Below are 23,858 nucleotides of genomic sequence, written 5' to 3'. Positions count from 1 at the left end.
TATTGCTATCCACAAGAAAGTAGAGAAATAAATTTTCTTTCTTTCTTTTTTGTTTTTTTGTTTTGTTTTGTTTTGTTTTGTTTTGTTTTGTTTTTCGAGACAGGGTTTCTCTGTGTAGCTTTTGGTGCCTCTCCTGGAACTCACTTGGTAGCCCAGGCTGGCCTCGAACTCACAGAGATCCTCCTGGCTCTGCCTCCCGAGTGCTGGGATTAAAGGTGTGCGCCACCACCGCCCGGCTTTATTTGTTTATTTGAGACAGGGTTTCTCTGTATAGCTTTGGAGCCTGTCCTGGATCTCACTTTGTAGACCAGGCTGGCCTCGAACTCACAAAGATTCGCCTGGCTCTGCCTCCCGAGTGCTGGGATTAATTTAAAGGTGTGTGCCACCACCGCCTGGCGAGAAATAAATTTTCATTATTTTCCATATGCTAGAACAACTTCATGAAGTTTAGGGGATTTTTCATCATTTTATATAGCTAATTTCTAGGAAAGGCAGTATTCAGACGAAGGGCGTTCTGATTCTCATGAGCAGGTGGATGGAAGGCGTTCAGCCAAGAGTTAATCTCCTGGGAATTAGTGGAGCATAGATGAGCACCTGTTGACAGTCCATGCCCTTTGCTGGCTTGTGTTGGGAAGGGCTCATCCCAGCATGCTTAGACTTGGGCTACATATGGCCATGGAATAGAGATACCACCCTCGAGGGGCAGTGGCAGTGACCAGGAGCCTGGTGAAAAGCAGAACATATATTCAGAAAGAAAAGGTTTCAAGGTATTGGGTGTTACTGATGTAACATTTCCAGCCTGCTGGGGGCAGGCTTATGCGACCATTGTTTGGGCAAAAGAAAGCTTTGTGCTCTTTCTTTGAGAAGGAAATGGTGTAAGAGAAGTGAAGAAGAACAGTCTGCTGGAACAGAAGCCTTTAGAAAGGGAAGATTTACCGCCTAAGTGAGAAATGTCTCACTCAAAAGAAAGAAAATTGGATAGAGCTTGGGAACTCTCAGGTCAAGGATTCTTCCCTTGGTTTTATTTCTTTTTCTCTATCTTTCAGCTCCCAGGGTTGCTAGAGCTTCTTGTGGAATACTTCCGTCGATGCCTGATTGAGATCTTTGGCATTTTAAAGGAGTATGAGGTGGGGGACCCAGGACAGAGAACATTACTAGACCCTGGGAGATTCAGCAAAGTGTCTAGTCCAGCCCCCACAGAGGAGGAGGAGGAAGACGAACTCCTAGATCCTAAACCGGAGGAGGAGGAGGAGGAGGAAGAAGTGGTTGAAAATGATGAGGAGATGGCGTTCTTAGGCAAGGACAAGCCAGCTTCAGAGAATAGTGAGGAGAAGCTAGTCAGTAAGTTTGACAAGCTTCCGGTAAAGATTGTGCAGAAAAACGACCCGTTTGTGGTGGACTGCTCGGATAAGCTTGGGCGCGTGCAGGAGTTTGACAGTGGCCTGCTGCACTGGCGGATTGGTGGTGGGGATACCACTGAGCATATCCAGACCCACTTTGAGAGCAAGGTAGAGCTGCTGCCTTCCCGGCCTTATGTGGCCTGCCCGACGCCCCCTCGGAAACACCTCACAACGGTAGAGGGTACACAAGGGACGACAGAGCAGGAGGGCCCCCCACCTGATGGCCTTCCGGAAAAAAGGATCACAGCCACTATGGATGACATGTTGTCCACCCGGTCGAGCACGCTGACTGAAGAGGGAACAAAGAGTGCAGAGGCCACCAAGGAAAGCAGCAAGTTTCCGTTTGGCATTAGCCCAGCACAGAGCCACCGGAACATCAAGATTTTAGAGGATGAACCCCACAGTAAGGATGAGACCCCACTGTGTACCCTTCTGGACTGGCAGGATTCCCTGGCTAAGCGCTGTGTGTGCGTCTCCAATACCATCCGCAGCCTGTCCTTTGTGCCAGGCAACGACTTTGAGATGTCCAAACACCCGGGGCTGCTGCTTATCCTAGGCAAGCTGATCCTACTGCACCATAAGCATCCCGAACGGAAGCAGGCGCCACTAACTTATGAGAAGGAGGAGGAACAGGACCAAGGGGTGAGCTGTGACAAAGTGGAGTGGTGGTGGGACTGCTTGGAGATGCTCCGGGAAAACACGCTGGTCACCCTTGCCAACATCTCGGGGCAGTTGGACCTATCCCCGTACCCTGAGAGCATCTGCCTGCCTGTGCTGGATGGACTCCTACACTGGGCAGTTTGCCCCTCAGCTGAAGCCCAGGACCCTTTCTCCACCCTCGGCCCCAATGCCGTCCTCTCTCCCCAGAGACTGGTCTTGGAGACCCTCAGCAAACTCAGCATCCAGGACAACAACGTGGACCTGATCCTGGCCACGCCCCCCTTCAGCCGCCTGGAGAAGTTGTATAGTACCATGGTGCGCTTCCTCAGTGACCGAAAGAACCCAGTGTGCCGGGAGATGGCTGTGGTACTGCTGGCCAATCTGGCACAGGGGGACAGCCTGGCAGCCCGGGCCATTGCAGTGCAGAAGGGCAGCATCGGCAACCTCCTGGGCTTCCTAGAGGACAGCCTAGCTGCCACACAGTTCCAGCAGAGCCAGGCCAGCCTCCTCCATATGCAGAACCCGCCCTTTGAACCCACTAGTGTGGACATGATGCGGCGGGCTGCCCGTGCACTGCTTGCCCTGGCCAAGGTGGACGAGAACCACTCAGAGTTCACTCTGTATGAGTCACGGCTGTTGGACATCTCGGTATCACCGTTGATGAACTCATTGGTTTCACAAGTCATTTGTGATGTACTGTTTTTGATTGGCCAGTCATGACAGCCGTGGGACACCTCCCCTCCCTGTGTGTGTGTGAGTGTGTGGAGAACTTAGAAACTGACTGTTGCCCTTTATTTATGCAAAACCACCTCAGAATCCAGTTTACCCTGTGCTGTCCAGCTTCTCCCTTGGGAAAGTCTCTCCCCACCCCCACTCCCTCACACCTTTCTGTTCCTCCTCACCCTCACCTGCTTCCCTCAGGACCCCACCCTATTTGAAGAGACAGAGCTCTGCCTACATAGAAGACTTTTTTATTTTAACCAAAGTTACTGTTGTTTACAGTGAGTTTGGGGAAAAAAATGGCTTTCCCGGTTCTTGCATCAACGGGATGCCACATTTCATAACTGTTTTTAATGGTTAAAAAAAAAGGAAAAAAATACAAAAAAACCCTGAAGGACAAAAGGTGACTGCTGAACTGTGTGGTTTATTGCTGTCCATTCACAATCTCGCAGGAGCCGAGAAGTTGGCAGTTGTGAGCAGCCCCTGTTCACTAGAGAGGCCTGTGCAGTAGAGTGTAGACCCTTTCATGTACTGTACTGTACACCTGATACTGTAAACATACTGTAATAATAATGTCTCACATGGAGATGAGAGAGGACGCTGGCTCAGCAGCAAGCTGTGGTTTTTAAAAATGTTTTTAGTTAAATGTTGAGGAGAAAAAAAAAAAGGCTTTTCCCCCAAAGTATCATGTGTGAACCTACAACACCCTGACCTCTTTCTCTCCTCCTTGATTGTATGAATAACCCTGAGATCACCTCTTAGAACTGGTTTTAACCTTTAGCTGCAGCGGCTCTGCTGCCACGCGTGTGTATATACGATGTTGTACATTGCACATACCCCTGAACCTCCACAGTTCGGTCCCCTTCCCGCTGCCCCTTTATAGTATGACGAGTTAACAAGTTGGTGACCTGCACAAAGCGAGACACAGCTATTTAATCTCTTGCCAGACATCGCCCCTCTTGGTGCGGTGCTGTACAGGTCTCTGTAAAAAGTCCTTGCTGTCTCGGCAGCCAATCAACTTATAGTTTATTTTTTCTGGGTTTTTGTTTTGTTTTGTTTCCTTTCTAATCGAGGTGTGAAAAAGTTCTAGGTTCAGTTGAAGTTCCTGATGAAGAAACACAATTGAGATTTTTTCAGTGATAAAATCTGCATATTTGTATTTCAACAATGTAGCTAAAAACTTGATGTAAATTCCTCCTTTTTTTCCTTTTTTGGCTTAATGAATATCATTTATTCAGTATGAAATCTTTATACTATATGTTCCACGTGTTAAGAATAAATGTACATTAAATCTTGGTAAGACTTTGTGAGGCTTTTTTATTTTCAAATTATTTAAGAGCTTTACCTGTGGCTGGCGAGATGACTCAGCAGTTAGGAGGACCCATGTTTGGGTGGCTCATAACCTCCTGTTCAACTCCATGGGACCTGGCACCTTGACTTGGGCCATAGACACCTATACTGACTTCCACAGACCCACACACACATAGTTAAAACTAAATCTTTAACCAGGGCCGGAGAGATGGCTCAGTGATTAAGAGCACTTGCTTTTACAAAGGACCCAGGTTTGATTCTCAGCACCCACATGGTGGCTCCCAACCATCTGGAACTCCAGTTCCAGGGGCGATTCAACACCCTGTTCTGACTCCATGGTCTCCAGGCACACAGAGGGTGCACCATGCATACATGCAGGCAAAATACTCACACACATAACAATAAAATCTTTAGCCAATCTTTCTAAAATAATAAAAGCTGGGCATAGGAGCGCACTCCTTTAATCACAGCACTTGGGAAGCAGGGGGCTGGATTTCTGAGTTTGAGGCCAGCCTGGTCTACAGTTCCAGGACAGCCAGTGAGACTGTTTGGGAAAAGAACGAGAGCTTGACCTTTTGCAGGGCCCTGCTCTCCTTTATGTGCTCTCCTAGCATGGTGGCCGCCTCCACCCACGGTTGACGGAGGGGAGGTTCTTTTAGAAATTGTTATTCAGGGCCATTTTCCTAGAAGCAGCCTCTATCACTTGGCTCTGCATTTTGTCTTTCTTGACTCCAAACTTGACTCTTCAGCATCACTACTGAGAACTTGAGCGGAATGTCTATGGGGAAGCCTATTTTTCTCAGTTTTTGCAAAAGTGGCAGGTCCAACCTTCCATGTTTGGCCAGAAAAATTCCTTGACTCATTCCTTTTTGGTTTTTGTTTGCTGTTTTTGTGATTCTGAGATAGGGTCTCACTGTATAGTTCTATCTGTCCTGGAATCTGTCCTGGAATTGTAGGTAGGCGGGCCTGGACCTCACAGAGATCCTCTCCCTGCCTCCTGAGACTACAGGTTTGCACTGTGTGCCTACCACAACACCCTTGAAATCACCCTCAGTCCGGCCACTGGCACCAGAGCTCATGACACTGTCAGCTTCTTTTTTTTTTTTTTTTTTTTTTTTGGTTTTTCGAGACAGGGTTTCTCTGTGTAGCTTTGCACCTTTCCTGGAACTCACTTGGTAGTCCAGGCTGGCCTCGAACTCACAGAGATCCGCCTGGCTCTGCCTCCCGAGTGCTGGGATTAAAGGCGTGCGCCACCACCGCCCGGCCACTGTCAGCTTCTTAACCTTAACCCAAATTCTTAACCACCTCTTGTGCTGTGCTTGGGTACAAACCTATAATACAAATACCACAATGACCCTTTTAAAATCAGAACCCGTGCTATGCTTAAGACTTGGTAAAAATCGTGAACCCCTGGGTGTAGTGACATACACCTTAAGTCCTAGCTCTCAGGCAGAGGCAGGTGACTATGTTTGAGTTTGAGGCTAGATTGCCTGGACTTATAGGTCAACTGGATCTACATGGTAAGACCGTCCCCAGAAAAAAAAAAAAAGAATATGGGCATAGTGGTGCATGCCTCTCGAGGCAAAGGCAGACAGTATGAGTTCAAAGGCAGTCTGATCTTCAAAGAGTTCCATGACAGCCAGGTCTGTTACACAGAGAAACCCTGTCCTCGAAAAGCCAGAAAAAGGGGGAAAAAAAATCAAAATGTCAGTTAAAATAATAATAATAATAATAAAGCCAATCTGCGCTCCCTGACTTAGGTTCTTTCTGGCTTTTCTGTCAGCATTTGTCAGGATCCGGCCCATTGTGTTTTTGTCCACTGGAATATAAACAGTTTGTGATGCTCACTGCTCAGTCCTTTTCTGACATGCATCCTGGCACACAATACCAACTTAAAAACCAATCAAGTGGCCAGGCGGTGGTGGCGCACGCCTTTAATCCCAGCACGCAGGAGGCAGAGCCAGGTGGATCTCTTGTTTGTTCGAGGCCAGCCTGGTCTACAGAGCGAGATCCAGGAAAGGCCCAAAGCTACACAGAGAAACCCCATCTCGAAAAACAAAAAACAAACCAATCAAATGGCGTCCCAGTGGCAGATGCAGCTGCTTTTAGGTCAATACTGTGATGTCCCCTTTCTGTTCATCCTCTACTCATCCTCCCTTCCCTTTGGAAAGAGAAGAAAATTAAAGTTCATATTTTTTCCAGCGAAATCAGAGATACTAACAAAATATGATTGTAAACACAAGTGAAACCTGAGATAGTTTTCTATTGCATAGGAGGTAAGTGCAATAGCTCCCTTTTATGTGCAAAACAAGGCCCACCTGACCAAGGCCTTCCAGTACCACACCACCCTTACTCCATCCACAGCAAGCTTTAGGGAGAGTGGTTTCTATTGTATTTGGCATGAGGCAAAAGTGTCTCCAGAATTTTAGTCAAGCACTCATCAAAGTTGGTGTGGCTGTTAATATTTGAGTCAGGGACAGGAATGGCAAATTAGTACTTGCTGAGGAAGAAAAACCTTTGTCAACCAAGATAGTTTCTTATAAAAACAAAAGGAGGGTGCTTTTCATATCTTTCTTTTATTTAGTAAGAGTGCTAATCACTATTTTTGCTATGGACCTCGAACTCGAACTTTCCAATCTAGATAGTGCATTTCTGGACTGTGTGGAGCATTACCTAGGAGTTCTGTCTCCTGGGTTTCTTTAATCTGCTCTTCTGCAATTCGAGGACTGCCTAGCCCAGTCTCCAGTTTCTGACTGGAGTTACCACTGGCCAAGAGAACTGCCGACCACTGAGCTGTGAGTAATTGGCTTTTGAGAAGTAAATAGAACCTGGCCAGTAGAGAACCCCGGGTGTGGCCAGTAGTTCTTTTCCCAGGCTCCTCCCTCCCCTACCCCCACCCCCAAATGACCTTAACCTTCTTTCAGAGCTGGACAGCAGCCAAGTCCAGCCTAAACAATACTCTGAAGCTGATTGGCTCTTTTGCTTGGCAGCCACTGCCACCCCCAAGAGGAGGCTAAGGCCTTCCCACCAGGCCTCTCAGTAGAATCGAGGTTTCTAACTATTGAAAGGCAGACACTGAAGGAAGTGTTTTTGTAACATGTCCCTGGTTTTTGAAGCATCACTGTTTGGTACCTGCAACTGGAAACAAGAAAGGATCTTAGTAACCTGGGGTGGGTGAGCATCTTTAAGTGACATGGCAGAGGCCAAACCCTTTTGGTAAATGTCCAAGACCTAACTGGTGTCATTTCAGATGTCAAGATGGCTGTAAAAATACTACCCAGCATCCTTAGAAACTGTCAGTGGACGATTTTTTTATTTTTATGTACAGTGAAAAGAAGTATCAAAGTTCTGGAAAGGTCTAGCTTCTGCTCATCATGAGCATTAGCCTTGCCCACTGACAGTAGATAGTAAGGAATCACTGCGGTATGGTCACTTCCAGCTCAATGGTGTGGCTTCGGATCCAGTGTCTCAGATCAGGGTCAGCTACTGCAATCCCATGGGAAGGGGGCTTTGGAAAGTTTAATGCCTGGAAACATAATTACAGAGAACAGATAAATACACTGGGCAGTTTCTCAGCCCCGCCTGGGACCCAGATCCTCTCAGGTGTGGAGACAGGAACAAGCCAAGGAAGCTACAAGGAGGAATAAACTGTCAGAATGCTTGGGGGGGGGGGGGGGAGTCTGACTTCTCTACATCTTCAGCGGGAAAACTGTTCTTTGGACATGGAGTTAGAACAGCCTGTCTTTAAAGAGTACTTTATGCTACTCACTCATAAATCACTTGAGGGCAGGTGGTTCCTGAACACATCTTCCTCAGTGGCACATCCTCATTGCCTATGGCATGGTATGGTCCCATGGAAGAAAGAGAAGGTAGGTGATATTAGGACTTGATATGCCTTACATAGGGTACTACAGTTCCTAAAGACTCTGTTGTTGTTTGTTTTTTTTTTTTTTGTTTTGTTTTTTGTTTTGTTTTTGAGACAGGGTTTCTCTGTGTAACAGCCCTGGATGTCCTGGAACTCGCTCAGTAGACCAGGCTGGCCTCTAACTCAAAGAGATCCACCTGCCTCTGCCTCCCAAGTACTGGGATTAAAGGTGTGTGCCACCACCACCACCACCACCACCACCACCACCACCACCACCACCCGGCTTCCTAAAGACTCTTAGCCAGGAAGAGATAAAAAATGTAAACGTGGGAACAATTACAGCCACATGAAGTAGCTGGGCATGGTGCCTCACACATGTAAGTAATCTCAGTCCTCAGGAGGATGAAGCAGGGAGGATCATGGGTTTGAGGCATGTGTGACCTTGGGGACTTCCTTTAGTAAGCCTTGATTTCCTTAAGTATAAAATATGGCATCAAGTTAATTTATTCACCACATACAAAACATGCAAGGCACTGTGGGGGGGTTTGCTGTTGTTTCTGTGGTCCTAGGGATCAAGTCTAGGGCCAGCCCTCCGTTGGTCACTGACTTACACTCCCTGCCCAAGCTGCCTTTCCAAGTGCTCTAATGCTTGGGTGAAAGATTAGCCTGGTCTTCCACTGTATTTCAGAAGTTAATATTCCAAAAGAGGAAACAAAAACAGGTACTGAAATGCCAGGGACAGGGTAAAGTAGACGGTGCTAAGACAGGCAAGTGACAGAACAGGGTGGTGGAAGTGGACGGATCTGCTTTGTCCCTGCAGCCAAAGGGTGGTCTGGTGGGATGTTTTAAGCAAAAAAAAAAAAAAAGCATGTAGAGGCAGGCAAGTTCAAAGAACAAAAATGATGTCACCCTCTTGAATTTTAGGATTCTAGAAATAGTGGCACATTGCTTGCATTGATTAGCTGAGGACTCTGTATTGTGAAACTCTTCCCTGATGGTGTGGGGTATTTCCTTTTTAATGCAAGGTGGGAAAAGTAGTCTTTCCGGAGCCCAGGGACGTGGCTGGCTGTCTCCCTTGCCTTCTCTAGTTCTGGTGGCTCAGCCGGCGATGTTGCTGCAGGCTCCATTTTAACTGCAGACTGTGAAGGCAAACTACAGCGCGGCCCCTTTCACCTTTCACTCAGAGCCTTGCAGCCCAGCACCCATCCCATCCCATCCTGCCCCCTTCCAGTCTAAACAGCAAGCGCGAGTGTCGTGTCGGGGCTTTGGGAGCGCAGGACTCAGCTTCCGTGTTTTCCTGTATGAGCAGAAGCCAGAAAATGAACCGGGAAACAGAGCAGAAGAGGAGGGGGTTGGGTAGCTGGGAAGGAAGGAAGGAAGGAAGGAGAAATTGCAGCCAAGTGCGACTGAAGAGCTAGACGAAGTTCTGCCTCCCAACGGTGTTCCAGCAAACGCTCCCACTTCTCACAAGAGGACCCCTGCCTTTCTGACAAGTACATTCTGAGGGAATTCCACGTGGACAGACAGAACCTTGAGCATTTCCCCCGTGAATTCACAAACAAGGACAGTTCATGTCTGTTTTGTCTTTAAAGACAGAGTGTTGGGGAGCCTCTAGAAATTCAAGTCACAACCTTGGGCCCTAGTCACAAGTGCGCCCAAAGAGGCGTTGCCTTTGCACTCAGACGAACAGAACGCGTTGTTTCTACGCTGAAAAACCTGGAAGGAAGACTTGGAAACTCCTTGTCTCTCTTTACCAGCCACTAAAATATGCTTTATACTTTATCCACTTTACACACAAGCATCCAGGGGGGCAGTTTTAAGTCCCAGGGCCTGAAATGATAGTGAACCTGGCCCCCACCAAGCCGACGTGGGCTAGTTTTCTTGGCTTGGAGAGATAGCGACCATCTCTTTGTTCCCACCCACACTGGCGGCTGTTGCCGAAGATAAACCCCTCCCTCAGCCAGGGTTGTGGCCAGAGGTTAACCCAGACCCAGGCTACGTTGAGAGGACAGATAACTGAAACCACAGGGCGGCTTTGGAATCCTGAGAAACAAGAAATCCAGCGGAGAAGGATTTATTATCTGTTTCCTTTACGGGAGGGTGCCAAGTCGTTCTAACAGTTTCCGTTACAGGGGTACCAACGGGCCGCTCCTCCCCAACAGACGGTTTTGTTGAATTAGCTTCCTTTTTTTTTTTTTTCTGCTTTTGGCGCCACTTCCTACGACAGAAACTGCTTGAGGGAGGAGTCCTCGGGGGTGTTCTCTGAGGTCGCCTTCCTCGTCCTCCGTCCTACCCAGCCACCTGCGGTGGGACGGGACCGAGGCAGGGCCGAGGTCCCCCCCAGCCAGAGGAAGGGAAAGTCACGGGGATCCCCCACTTTCTTCGCGCCCAGGCGTAGGGCACCGCTGCGTGCCACAAAAACCCCAACAGGGCTTTCTTCTGCCTGTTCCTACTGTCTATCGTGTGCCGGGCCCTGGGCTGGGCTGGTGTGGCGGGACAGGAGAGAACGTGCGGCTCTGGCTGCGGCCAAGAGGCCCGGGGTAGTTCCCGGGGCAACCTCGGCCCACAGCGGGAAGTCAGAGGCCGCTTGCGGGGCGGGACTGGGACGAGAGCGCCGGCTGGAGGGCGCAGCGCCCGCGCACAAACTGACGGCGGGCGAGCGAGCGAGAGGCAGACTCCTCAGGTGTCATCGCGCCGGGAAGGTGCGACGCGCACAGCGGCCCCCGCCCCAGCCAGGGTCAACATGGCCGCCGAGCAGGGAGGCGGGGCGCTCCGAGTCCGGGCAGGAGCTGGGCGGGGCCGCCGTCGGCGGAGCCAGCGCGCAGGCGCGGGACGCTCGGGACCCGGATGGAGGCGCTGAGGTTGGAGCTCCGCGGGGGTGGTCTGGGCGCGCGGGCGAGGAGGACCCGGCGCCAGCTCTGGAGCTCTGGAGTTCTCCGGGGAGGGAAGCTGTCAAACGGAGGACGAGAGAAATAAGGCGGAGGCTGTAGAGAAGCGAGGGGCCCCGCCCCTCCGCCATAGCAGGGGCCCCCGGCGCCGCCTCTTCCTTTGCGGCCTCCGGCCCTCGTCTGCTTCCGGCCCTGTGGCCCGGCCCGGCCCTGCGGTTCCCTCGGGACGAAGTCCTGGGCCGTGGCTCCCTCGGGGTGAGGGTCAGTACCCCGTCCCGGGTAGGAACTGTGTCCGAAAAGAACAGGCTGGAACGGGCTCCTGGCACCGCGGGGGTTAGCAGGAGGCCGTTCGCTCTGCGAGGCCTCTGGCCCTGAGCACCCTGGGTCAGAGCGCATCACCCCACCGAGGATGTTCGAGCCTTCCCGACAGGGTCCAGGGCTCCAGTTCAACAGGCTTTCCCAGATAGAGCCCGTCACCATAAGCTTCCAGCAACAGCATGCGCTGTCGTTGGAGGAAGTCCTGGGCTAGGTGTTGGAGACCTGGGTGGTCCTGGCTGGAAAGGAATGCATACCCTTTGTGTTTCTGGCCGAACGCGCTCATGACTTTGGGCATAAGGTTTTAGAAAGCAGTGCATGAGGCGCTTTAAGTCGTGGGCGTGTCACTTGGCTCCAATGAGCCTCAGTTTTCACATCCATAAAATGGCGATGGTAATTATACCGGCCTCCCGTGTCTAATGAGATCTCCGGAGCCTATCTCACGGGAAAATTAAAGAGTGAAACTGGTCGGTTCTAAGCGTCCTGCCCGTTAACAGTGTGATTTGGCAAGGGGCTTCTTTCAAAGGGAAGTTTGGCAAATATCTAGCGGGATAATTGACTGTCTTGATTTTACTTGGTTTAACTGTAAATTAAGTGTGGGTTGCATCTCTTGTGGCCACTGAGGCCAGAGTTTGAAAGAGGAAGAGAATGCGAGTCTGGTTAAGGTGCAGAGATGGATTCTGATCCCTGCCTCTTGTGCATGCAGGTGGGAAGCCAGTGAAGGAAAAAAAAAAATGAATTCATCCTAGGGCAGAGGAGATGGGGTGCTTGTTTCTGTAGTTTCTTTGGGTTTAGTGAACCCACTGTTGGAGATACCGTGTATAGTTAGCAAATACTCCTTCCTGGGGGTGTTCAGAAGCTTAACTTTAAACTGAACTTTCTTGGGTAAACCGTTGTGGAGTTGGGAGGTGCGAAGGGCCCTCCTTTTCTCCTGGCCTCCCGGGGATGGAGTAAGCAGTGAGTGCCCCCTGGTGCCAGGAAAGAAGTACTGTCGCTGTTAGTCAATCTCGTTCCCTTGGTGCAGAACTTTTATTTTCTCACAGGGTTTCTGTGACTTTCTCGTTTGTTTTGTTGTTTAGTGTGCATGTATTTGTGTATATGTGTGTGGCTACAAGTGGGCCGTGGCACGTAGCCGTGGCACACCTGTGTGAGGAGGTCGGAGGACAACTTGTGGGAGTGCCTTCGCTCCTTCAACCTTGTGGGTCACCGTGGCTGCAAGTGCCTTTACCTCCCGGGCCATCGGGCTTTTTAACATGAAATATGATGGGAGGACTATTTGGACCAGTGATTTTTAGATCTAGAGTCAGAACTGGTGATGCTATATCCTGTCCTTCAGAACAGATGTGGGTTTACATGCTAGGTCCTGGGAAGAAGGATGAAAAGCCCCGTCCTCATAAATAACAGCAGTATGTCAGGGTAAGAGGCAGTGAGCGCATAGCGCAGTCTAGTGAGAATTAGAAAATTTCAGAAAGCCCGTGGAATCTGAAAGTTTGGATGGTGTTAGCCACCTGAGAGAAGAGGAGGCTTGCAGCTCTTGCCTATGCACAGTAGGAGCCACGACTGCTTTTAAATTGTTTTTTTAAAAAAAAAAGAAAGGAAGAAAATGTCTTGAAGTGTATTCCGCACCTCAGAATGGCTTTGGGTTTTTGTACGTTGTTGCCACTCCTGTGGAGATGGGAAATAGCCTTTCACTCCTTCCCTAGTGGTAGCCTGTGTCTTTGCCCTGAGTTTGTTTTAGCAATGGGAGCTGGCCGAAGTCCTGCTGAGCGGTGGTTTTCTTTTCCTTCGCCACTTAATTTAACAGGCCAGCTGAACACACATCAGAGCGCTAGCTGGCATGTGTAGTTATTATGGGCTTCTAGTATGGTTCTGTGCCCCACTTTGGGGACTCTGGTTTGGGAATTAGTTTATTATTCTGGGCAAGAGGAAAAGGGCACATGCCAAATAATGGCCACAACATTGATTTGTGTAGTCCTTTTTAGTTTAGTCCATTTTACCATGGTGACAGATTTGTGAGATGGGGGTGGGAGGAGATAAGTCTTATTCCATTTTACATATAAAGGAGTCTCAGAGGGACTGAATGAGAACTTGCAAGTGATAGAATCGGGACTTGAACCCAGGTCTTTGACTCCTACATAAAAGCAATCAACGGGCTTATAAAACTTCTGTGAGCTTAGCTTTCCAGCTTCAAACTTATCTATGTAGAACTTATCAGACTAGAATAGAGTGCTTCAGGGTGACACCCAGTGGTCCATCTACCTTCAAAATAGTCTTCCCTCTGGAAATGCCGTAGAAATGCTGAAGGGGTGGCTCCTGTGAAGAGAATGTTATGATTTTCTTTTGGCCCATGTGTGACATTTTCTTCCTTGGGTATTAGAGTTTAGAAGCCAGAGGAAGCTCAGACCTGGTGAGGAGAGGATGTGGCCCCTGGACCCATCCCAGAAAGAGGTGCTGACATTTGCAATAAGCTGCCGCGTCCTAACTCTAACGCTCCAGGTCAGTCTTTGATCCTTTCCCTGAACATGCTGTTACTGTGTGACTGATCTAGGAATGAAGAATAAATGGTCCTCATCTCTCCACTTCCTCTCGTGCCTGCCTCATCATGTGGTTGGGCCCGTACACTTAGCCCTGGCAGCTCAACAGTGGGCAGGAGCCTTAGGAGTGGTATTGATCTTGTGTCTCACAGCCGAAGCAGCAAAGGCCCAGACAGGTTAAATGATTTGTCCAAAGCTACGTAGCAAGATAAAGGGCCAGAGCTGGACCCCAGGCTCCCTAACTCCCTGCCCAAACTAGAGGTTTTCCCACAGACCTCGGTTATCTGATGGTCTCACCAACAGAGATACTTTGAAGGTGTGTGTGACAGCTCAGTGTTGACCAGGGCTCCCTGACTTGGAGTTTGCCTACTGCGTTAGTTGACAGGGACAAAGGAGGCACTTCCAGAGTTCGGAGACCATCTATGACTGGTCCTCAGGAATGCTTCCCTCTCCTTGCTTCCCTCTCCTTGCCGGCTTAGCCAGTTCTCAGTGTTTTGGCCTTTGCCGCCCTTCCCCCTAGGCTGCCTTGATGCATATTTTAATCAAAACCACACATGTATGAATTACTTGGTGCCTAGCTTAGTGCTTTATACTTGGTAGGTCCTGAGTTTGTTATCATGACTGAACACAGGTCAACACCTAGAGTTGCTGTATTGAGATGGTGATGTGTATTTCCATGTCACCCAGATGTGGGGCTCCTAGCTGTTTCCTTTGTAGAGACCTTTTCTTTCTTCCCTCTGAGATTCTAGCTCTGAATCTTTCCTCCCCTGTTAAACGAAGCATTTCAGCTTCTGCTGGCTTTGGGGATTAAAGTGTCTTTAACTTGGAGGCCAGTGCTGTAACCTGTGATTGTCACCCCATCCCATTTCTTTTCACTGTTTTCAATGGCCTGATAAAGAAACTGACCAATGAGTCAGGCAGTGGTGGTGCACGCCTTTAATCCCAGCACTTAGGCATATCTCTGTGTGTTCAAGGCTAGCCTGGTGTACTGAGTGAGTTCCAGGGCAGCTAGGTCTACACAGAGAAACTCTGTCTTGAAAAACCAAAAAGAAAAAGAAAGAAAGAAATTGACCAAAAGAGAGTGGGCCTTTAAGTGAGCTGCGCTCGCGTTGCTGGCTGGAGAGCCTGCCTCAGTGATGGCTCTGAACCAGCGTCAGCTGAGTTCCTGGCAGAACCGAGAGAGGAGTGAGGCAAGTCAGCATCTGGGGGAGGAGCCAGGACAGCTGCGTTCTCGTTCAGTGTGATTTGGAAACAGTATATTTCCTCAAATCCCTGAAGCTCAGCCACCAAAATTATAGTAAGTACCTATTCCCAAAACTGTGCTAAATTGTGACTGAAAGGTCATGTTTCCCTCAAGTAACTGACAACCTAATGAGGCAGAAAGACATATAACCCTTCCAGCTCTCAAGCTCGCCTCTCAGCTTCTGTCCTAGCGACCCTCCACTGGCGCTGCCGTCTCTGCCAAGGACAGTGGTTCTCGGAAGGTTTGAACTCGCAGCTCACTGACGCTCTTCCTGGCACTGCTTCTGTTGATGTCTCTGGTTTCTGTATGAAGAGGACGATACGTTCAGCACCCTGAGCCTCATATCACAGTCCCACTTCCTGTCAGGGACCTTGTCTTCACCACTCCGTGGTGGTGCTCCAGAGCCAACACCTGCCAGAGAGTCTGCTCATGCATCTGTTTTTGTAACCCACGGAGCTCACCATGTTTCTGTGGCCTTCGCCCATCAGCCTTAAGCTTCGTCCTCCCCAGCTGAGTCTTTTCCTTCGTGGTGATCACTCCTGTGCTTACATGCGACTCCTTTCTTCCATCATCTGACAAAAGTCTAGTCTTGGCTAATATAGTGATCTGCTTCCTCCATGCCTACGGCTGTCCATTCAAAACAAAACCAGAAACATGCAAGAATATTAACTAGCCTTGCTTTTTAATACCAGATCAAGTGCGTCATTAGTCCCACCTGGAAATCTTGGTGAATTCCCGTAGCCATTAACCCTCCTGTTCCCTCAAATGTTTTTGCACGTCAGTTACCTGGGGGACTTTTTTTTTTTTTTTAAAGATTTATTTATTATGTGTACAGCATATGTGACTGCAGGCCAGAAGAGGGCACCAGATCTCATCACAGATGGTTGAGAGCCACCATGTGGTTGCTGGGAATTGAACTCAGGACCTTTGGAAGAGCAGTCAGTGCTCTTAACCTCTGAGCCATCTCTCCAGCCCAACCTGGGGGACTTTTTTAAAAATGCAGTGTTGGATGGAGATGTAGCTCAATGGTAGAGTACTTAGTATGTGTGAGGCTCTGAATATTATATTCTGACACACACACACACACACTCAAAAACACATAAAAATGAAAAATTCAAAAATCCAATAACCAGGGCTAGCAGGATGGCTCAGGGTAGCCACATGCCTCCAAATCTGATAACCTGACTTTGGTCCCTGTGATCCATGTGGTGGAAGGAGAGAACCAACTCCCACAAGCTGTCCCCTGTACATGTGACCTGGCATATACATACCACCATACACATAAAATAAATAAAAATGTAACATTTTTTTAATCAAATGCCCAAGCTCTGTTCAATCTCATTTTAAGTAAGAGAAAGACCTGGCGATTGTCAGTGTTGTGTTTTTTTTTGTTTTTTTTTTTTTTTTTTTTGGTTTTACAAGACAGGGTTTCTCTGTGTAGCTTTTTTGCACCTTTTCTGGATCTCGTTCTGTAGACCAGGCTGACCTTGAACTCACAGAGATCCGCCTGCCTCTGCCTCCCGAGTGCTGGGATTAAAGGCGTGCGCCACCACCGCCCGGCTTTGTCAGTGTTGTTTAAATTCCTGGATAGTTTGCACAGCCTGACTTTACAGCCACCACTTATTTTATGTTTTCCCCATTCTACAATTTTTTTTTAAACACCAAGTTCTTTTTTTTTAATTTTTAAGATTTATTTATTATGTATACAGCATGTATGACTACAGGCCAGAAGAGAGCACCAAATCTCATTACAGATGGTTGTGAGCCACCATGTGGATGCTGGGAATTGAACTCAGGACCCCTGGAAGAGCAAGCAGTGCTCTTAACCTCTGAGCCATCTCTCCAGCCCTACAATTTCTTTTTAAGATTTATTATTTCATGCGTATGAGTGTTTTGCTTGTGTGCATGCATGTGTACACATGCATACAGTGCCCAAGGGGGCCAAAGGAGGGCATCAGATCCTCTGGGACTAGAGTTAGACAGTTGTGAGCCACCATGTTGGTGCTGGCAATCAAACCCAGGTCCTCTGTAAGAACAACAACATCAGGGTCATTGGTTGTTTTCTTACTCTGTCTCTTTTGGGGGAGCACACCACCCAGCTCCCAAATCACACACGGAGGCTCACTCTTAATTATGAATGCCTAGCCTTAGCTTGGCTTGTTTCTTCCCAGCTTTTCTTAACTTTAAATTATCCCATCTACCTTTTGCCTCTGGGGCTTTTCCTTTCTCTGTTGTATACCTTTCTTTGTTACTGTTGCTGGCTGTGTCGCTGGGTGGCTGGCCCCTGATAGCCTCCTCCTTCTCTTGCTCCTAGATCTCTGTCTCTGCCAGATTTCTCCTATATATTCTCTCTGCCTGCCAGCCCCCCCATCCTTTCTCCTGCCTCACTATTGGCCGTTCAGTTCTTTATTAGACCATCAGGTGTGTTAGACAGGCACAGTAACACAGTTCCACAGAGTTAAACAAATGCAACATAAACAAAAGTAACACACCTTAAAATAATATTCCCCAACACAGCGGGCCTCTTAACTGGGTTGTCCCTCCACACTCTTTACAAATCCATAATAACTTTTCCCAGTACTTTCAAGTAGGAATTCTCATTCCTAGATACAAAGTCAAGAAAATCAGATTGTTCCATCACTTAGCCTACCTCCATGTGTCTTTGTGGCTTCACTCCTGAAAGTAAGATGAACCCTCTGCTCATCCATCTGTCCAGCGGGTGAAGGCCCTGTTGCCTGCCCAGGGTTCCTTCCAGCCTCCTGCCTGTTCAGTGGTTTCTCTTCACTGGGTTATTCCAGTGATATGCAAAAATTTCTCTCATTCTCCCAGGCCCAGGTTCCCCCCCACACACACACACACCTGTAACAACCCCTGGGACTTGCAGGGGCAGAAAGACCAAATTCAAGGTCATTCTCAGCTCTGTTTCAAGTTCGAGCCCCTGTCTATGTACATTCAGCTCTGTCCTTTTTACTTTACATTGCTCTACCTATTACCCCATTTCTCCATCTTCACAGCAAAACAACTCAAAATCATTGTATGCACCCCCTTTCTGTTAGCTAGGTGGCGTCTCACCACCATTCTGCTGAAATTGCTCTAATCGGTCACCAGTGACCTTCACATTGTTGAAGTCTGTGATCATTTTCAGTTCCGGTCTGTCTTGGGCCCTGTCAGCAGCATTCAGCAATTTCTCAATCCCGGTTTTCACTTGGTTCTAAAACTCTGTTCTCCCCTGGGTTTCCCACAGCTCACTCATCATTCACTGTTCCTGTTTGTGTGCCTGGAACTCATTAAGTCTATCAGGTTGGCCTGGAACCCACAGATACCCGCCTGCCTCTGGCTCCTGAGTTCAGAGATTCAAGGCTTATGCCAGCATGCCTGGCTTCCTGCTTTCTCTCCATGCTTTATCCTTATGTCCTTGTCTGGAGGACTCCATCCTCATCCTTGATGGGCTCTTGTCTTCAGATCTCTCCTCTACCTCTACTTCCTCCCCAGGCAGGCTCCTTCATTCTGGGGGGTACCATCCCTACTTCCATCTCCAATTTATATGAATCCTGATCTGGCTTCTCATTTGTAGACTCAGGCATCTCCTGCTTGGTTGACCTCTGCAGTAGAGTTAACTATTTATCGTTGAAGCTCCTTACACACACACCCCATAGCAACAAGTCTGTTTTTCTCATTAAGTGGTAATTCTTTTCTTCCAGTTACTCACCAACATCCTGGTTCTCCTTCACCCCACAGGCACTCTTCAATGCCATCATCCCAGATCACCATGCAGATGCCTTTTCTCCTCCCCGCCTGGCCCCCTCGGGCTCTGTGGATCAGCTTGTGGAAGGTCTCCTGGGTGGTCTGTCTCGATGGGATGCAGAACACTTCCTGTTTATTGCTGAGCACGGCTACCTTTATGAGCACAACTTTGCCTTCCTCCCCGGCTTCCCTGTGGCCCTGATGACGGGAGCCGAGCTGCTGAAGCCCTTGCAGGGCCTCCTGAGCCGGCGCAGTTGCCTGCTGCTCTCCGTGGCGCTGCTCAACTTCCTGTTCTCTGTGCTAGCCGCCGTCGCGCTCCATGATTTGGGTTGTCTGGTGTTGCGCTGTCCCCGCCAGGCCTTTTACGCAGCCATGCTCTTCTGCCTCAGCCCTGCCAATGTTTTCTTGGCAGCTGGTTATTCGGAAGCTTTGTTTGCCTTCCTGACATTCAGCGCCATGGGGCAGCTGGAGAGGGGCCGGAGCTGGGCCAGTGGGCTGCTCTTTGCTCTTGCCACTGGGGTGCGCTCCAATGGGCTGGTCAGTGTCGGCTTCCTGGTGCATTCTCAGTGCAGAGGCTTTTTCTCTTCTCTTGTGGTGCTGAACCCGCTGACACAGCTCATCAAGCTGCTGACCTCTGTCTGCTTGTCGGTGCTCACGGTCAGCCTTCCCTTTGCTCTCTTTCAGTATTATGCCTACAGCCAGTTCTGTTCCCCAGGCTCTGCCCACTCCATTCCTGAGCCCTTGGTGCAGTTAGCTGTGGACAAGGGCTACAGGGTTACAGGAGAAGAGGAGCCTCCGTGGTGCTCCTGGGACCTTCCCCTCGTATACAGCTACATCCAGGATGTCTACTGGAATGTTGGCTTTCTGCGGTACTATGAGCTCAGGCAGGTGCCCAATTTTCTGCTAGCTGCACCAGTGGCTGTACTGGTTGTGTGGGCAACCTGGACATACGTGACCACCCACCCTTGGCTCTGCCTTACACTTGGGCTGCACAGGAGCAAGGACAGTAAGACCCTAGAGAAGACCCATCCTGGCTTCCTCTGTCCGAAGGTGTTTGTGTACCTGGTCCACGCCGCAGTGCTGCTGCTCTCCGGAAGCCTGTGCATGCATGTTCAGGTGAGGGATGCTACCTGGGGTCTGTACATGCATGTTCAGGTGAGGGGTGCTACCTGGAGGTCTGTACATGCATGTGCAGGTGAGGGATGCTCTCTGGAAGCCTGTGCATGCATGTTCAGGTGAGGGGTGCTACCTGGAGTGTCTGTGTGGAAACAGACAAAACCTCACAGTCAGGGACGACGGTAACTTTCTCACTCGATGGCCCATGCCTAATTTAGTCAACAACTGTGGGCAGTCAGATGTGGTCAGGCACAGGTATAATCCCAGCACGGAGGAGGAGGAGGAGGAGGAGGAGAAGGAGGAGGGGGCCGCCGAGGGTTTTAAATTAAAGGTCAGCCTGGACTACAAAGCAGTTTTCAGATCCACATGGGCTAAATAGCTAGACAAACACAAACCTGGGCTCTCTTTGTACCAGAATCTAAATTAGAACTCTGAGATGGGACATAAGTAAGATAAAATTACTGCCTTAATGAGTCTCACGGTATAAACACTGAGACAGACATATTAGATAAAATTAGGGGCTAGGGATGCAGCTCAGTTGGTAGACTGCTTGCCTAGAATGCATGAAGATCTCAAGTCCTTTCCCAATACTGCATAAAACGGCCTATAATCCCAGCACTTGGGAGGTGGAGGCAGGGGGAGCTATATAGTGAGACCCTGCTTCAAAAAAACCAAAAACGGTTAAGGTCATTCTTTACTATATAGTGAGTTTAAGGCCAGCCTGGGTTATATGAGACCATATTTGTTTCAAATTATACTACTGTTGTTATTTTTAAAAATAATATGCATATATAGCCAGGCAGTGATGGCATATGACTTCAGTGCCATCACTCAGGAGGCAGAGGCAGGTGTAAAGTTAAGGCCTGCCTTGTCTTCAGTGAGTTCTAGGATAGCTAGAGCTACACAGAGAGAAACTCCTTCAAAAAAAAAGTAAGTCCCAGTGGGTGGGTCTCTGAGTTTGAGTCCAGGCTACATAGTGAAACCCTGTCTCAAAACAAAAAGTAAAATCCACCCAGGCAGGATGGAGAGATGGCTCAGCAGTTAGAAGTACTGACTGCTCTTCCAGAAGATCTGGGTTCAATTCCCAGCACCCACGTAGCAGCTCATAGCTGTCTGTGACTCCAGTTCCAGGGGACCAGACACGATGACACATACTTGTACTTCCAGGGCTTGGGAAGCAGAGACAGGGAGATGGTCCGAAGTTCAAGGCCAGCCACCCTGGTCTTTAGAGTACATTCCCAGCCAACTAGAGCTACATATGGAGATCCTGAAGAATCCAAGCAAATGTAGATAAAACACTGCAGTTGTACTGACAGGATAACTTAGTGGTAGAGCACTTGCCTGGCAGGTGAGAGCCCCAAGTTCAATGCCCAGCACTGAAATAAAGATTCAGGCACTTCGTAAGAAGTGGTAACATGCATGATTGACCTGAGTTCAGTCCTTGGAATCCACATGATAGAAGAGAGTTGACCACACACACAATCAATTAGTGTATTTATTGTGATTGTGAAAAAGTAGTTAACTCACTAAGGCATCATATTTAAAATGGGTTCTGAAGAGGGAAAAAAAAAAACCTAAGAAGCGTGTAGGAGTGGGGAGATGGCTGAATTGATGAAATGCTTACAGTGTAAACATAGGTTGCAGGCTGGAGAGATGGCTCAGCGCAGTTAAGAGCACTGGCTGCTCTTCCAGAGTTCCTGAGTTCAATTCCCAGCACCCGCATGGTGGCTCACAACCATCTGTAGTGAGATCTGGTGCCCTCTTCTGACCTGCAGGCATATATACAGGCAGAACACTGTATACATAATAAATAAATAAATATTTAAAAAAAAAAAAAAAACATAGGAGGTTGCATCCTCAGCTTAGCACCCACATAAAAAACAGTCTATGGTTCTTGTACTGGACACACAGTTTAGCCAGTCAGTGAACTCCAGGCTCAGTGAGAAACTGTCTCAAAAGGTCAGTTCAAGACCATCCTCGTGTACAGAGTTTGAGGTCAGCCTGCACTATGTGAAATTCTATCTCCAAAACAAAGAAACAGCAGAGAACATTCCAGGCAGATGCGGGAAGGGATGGGCACAAGCAAAGGTGTGAAGGCGATCAAGGACTTGGTTCACTGGAGTGTAGGAGTGAACAGGTTCTCCTGGGGCCTTTCCCTGGTACACAGACTGCCCGAGTTGGTCTTTTAGGGTGTCTTGAGCACAGGCAGTAGACATCTTGTCCAGTGTTTGGGGTGGTGGTGGCAGTACAGGACCAGGGATTTGGTCTTATGTCCAGTTTTAAAGTTCTTAGCTGTCTCCAAGGAAGACCTGTCCTATGCTGACCTGCCCGCCCCTCACAGGCATATATTGACAATTGGTGGTGGTCTTTGAGCCATGTGTTTCGGGGAAGTAAAAAATAGCCATCTGTGTCACTGACTGGATCAGCTTTGAAGTGAGTGCAGGCAGTGTTGGTAAGAGCTCTTGGAGATTTGGCTCAGAACTGTGAGATGAGGAAGGTTGAACCGGGCCCTGCTGCTTCTCTGCCCCCAGCCCGTGTGATAAAGAGCCTCCTCAGGTTACCAACCTCCAACAGACTAAAGTTTAGAGACTGTGGCCTAAACTAAGATCCTGTAGAGACTTTAGTATTGGTTGGCCCATTATTGTGGTGATTAGCCTGGGACCCTGTCTGGCTGGTGGCCCACCACGCTTCCAGGCAGGTCTGAGCTGTGCTGAATTTTCCAGTGTGATTTCCTAGTTGTCAGGCATGGTTCACCCAGCCGCATCACTGGTGCTCCAATCAATATGGCTTTCTTTTCAGGTTCTCACACGATTTTTGGGCTCTTCCACTCCTATTGTGTACTGGTTTCCAGCTTACTTGCTTCAGAATCAAGAACCACTGTTGAAATCTGTAGACACAGTACCTGAGAAGCTTGCAGAAAACTCCCCACCAGGACAAAAGACCCCCAGAAACTGTATCGTGAAACTCTTATACAACTGGAAGGCCTGTTCTCCAGTCACAAGATGCATTCTAGGCTACTTCCTGACTTACTGGCTCCTGGGACTAGTCCTCCATTGCAACTTCCTGCCTTGGACTTGACCTGGAGTCTCAAGGGACAAACTGGAAGCTGATTTAACCCATGGGCTAAAAGCTTCACTGCCTGGGACTGCCTGCACATCCCTGAGAGCACTGTCCATTAGTATCTCCCCGTTCCTCTGGAGGAATGGAGAATGTGAGCACAGGAGTGCTCTTCTTGTCCTGGGTGGGGTGAGTTTAGAAGAGGAACTGTTTTCTCCGCTGAGTGGAGCTGTCTCAAATCTCCCTGATCAACAAGCATCAGACAATCTTAAACCTCGTACTGTTTGTTTTTCAAGACAGGGTTTCTCTGTGTGGCCCTGGCTGTCCTGGAACTCACTATACCAGGCTGGCCTTGAACTCACAGAGATCTGCCTGCCTTTGCCTCCCAAGTGCTGGGATTAAAGGTGCAGGCCACCACTGCCCGGCTCCCCATGTGTAAATTTAAATTGTTTGATCAAAGTTCTAGCTGACATCCTGGTCCCCTCAAGATGATGGGGACAGTGCAGTGAAAGGAGGGAGAAGGGACCCCTGCTCGGAGTGAGACGTGTCTGAAGTTTTCTTTATGATGTGTGCATTTATATAAGAAACTCGACACACTATGAACATTTGAAAACTTGTATTCGCAATGAATCACCTTTTGCAGGGAGTCACGGAAGTTGAGACAGGGTTCTGGCTGTCCTGGAATTTGCTATGTAGCTCAGGCTGGTCTTGAACCCACAGAGATCTACCTGCCTCTGCCTCCTGAGTGCTGGTACTAAAGGTGTGTGCCACAGGCTCTGCTGAGTTACTTTTGTAGATTATAGGGGTTTGGGGCTAGAACTCAGTAGTAAAGCATGTGAGGCCCTAATTTCAATAATAAATGATTTGGGTCAGAGCACATGATCTGAACTCTGGATCCTAACCCTCATGTTCCAGCTTTGTGACCCTAAACTACTTTCAGAGTCTTCTTTACCTGCTTGTTCCCTGGGATGTGGTTTAGGAAGGTACTAGTCCCCCGGGTATGGT

At 48.8% G+C, this 23,858-nt stretch overlaps 2 protein-coding genes and 1 long non-coding RNA gene across 8 annotated transcripts in view; 2 read left to right on the top strand and 1 right to left on the bottom strand.

Moving 5' to 3' along the window:
* The window catches only part of Arid1a (AT-rich interaction domain 1A), a 79,823-nt gene extending 75,752 nt beyond the window's left edge, over positions 1-4,071 (top strand). For both annotated transcript variants that reach the window (XM_059255136.1, XM_059255135.1), the window contains exon 20: positions 1,047-4,071. In XM_059255136.1, the coding sequence (XP_059111119.1) occupies positions 1,047-2,780 (1,734 nt within the window). In that variant the 3' untranslated portion in view covers positions 2,781-4,071. The remainder of the gene's footprint in view (positions 1-1,046) is intronic.
* Positions 4,072-7,382: 3,311 nt separating this feature from the next.
* LOC131904153 (uncharacterized) lies at positions 7,383-7,927 on the bottom strand. Its single transcript, XR_009377686.1, has 2 exons — positions 7,861-7,927; positions 7,383-7,617 (listed from the first exon to the last, which is right to left on the bottom strand). It is a non-coding gene; the product is annotated as an uncharacterized LOC131904153 (long non-coding RNA).
* Positions 7,928-10,448: 2,521 nt separating this feature from the next.
* Pigv (phosphatidylinositol glycan anchor biosynthesis class V) lies at positions 10,449-23,126 on the top strand. 5 transcript variants are annotated; one of them, XM_059255133.1, is made up of 5 exons: positions 10,449-11,105; positions 13,537-13,655; positions 18,675-19,564; positions 19,676-19,796; positions 22,596-23,126. In XM_059255133.1, exons 2-5 carry the CDS (start codon positions 13,578-13,580, stop codon positions 22,872-22,874), a joined length of 1,368 nt encoding a protein of 455 aa, XP_059111116.1. In that variant the 5' UTR covers positions 10,449-11,105; positions 13,537-13,577; the 3' UTR covers positions 22,875-23,126. The 5 variants fall into 5 exon arrangements, with proteins under 5 accessions (XP_059111116.1, XP_059111114.1, XP_059111115.1 ...); XM_059255131.1 differs by having other exon boundaries at positions 10,449-10,817; positions 18,675-19,796; XM_059255132.1 differs by having other exon boundaries at positions 10,449-11,099; positions 18,675-19,796.
* Positions 23,127-23,858: the final 732 nt, after the last annotated feature.

This window comes from Peromyscus eremicus, chromosome 2, assembly GCF_949786415.1.
Source record: "Peromyscus eremicus chromosome 2, PerEre_H2_v1, whole genome shotgun sequence".
Lineage (NCBI taxonomy): Eukaryota > Metazoa > Chordata > Mammalia > Rodentia > Cricetidae > Peromyscus > Peromyscus eremicus.
Note: the sequence above shows the minus strand (reverse complement) of the source record. Positions and strands in the feature narration are given on the sequence as shown.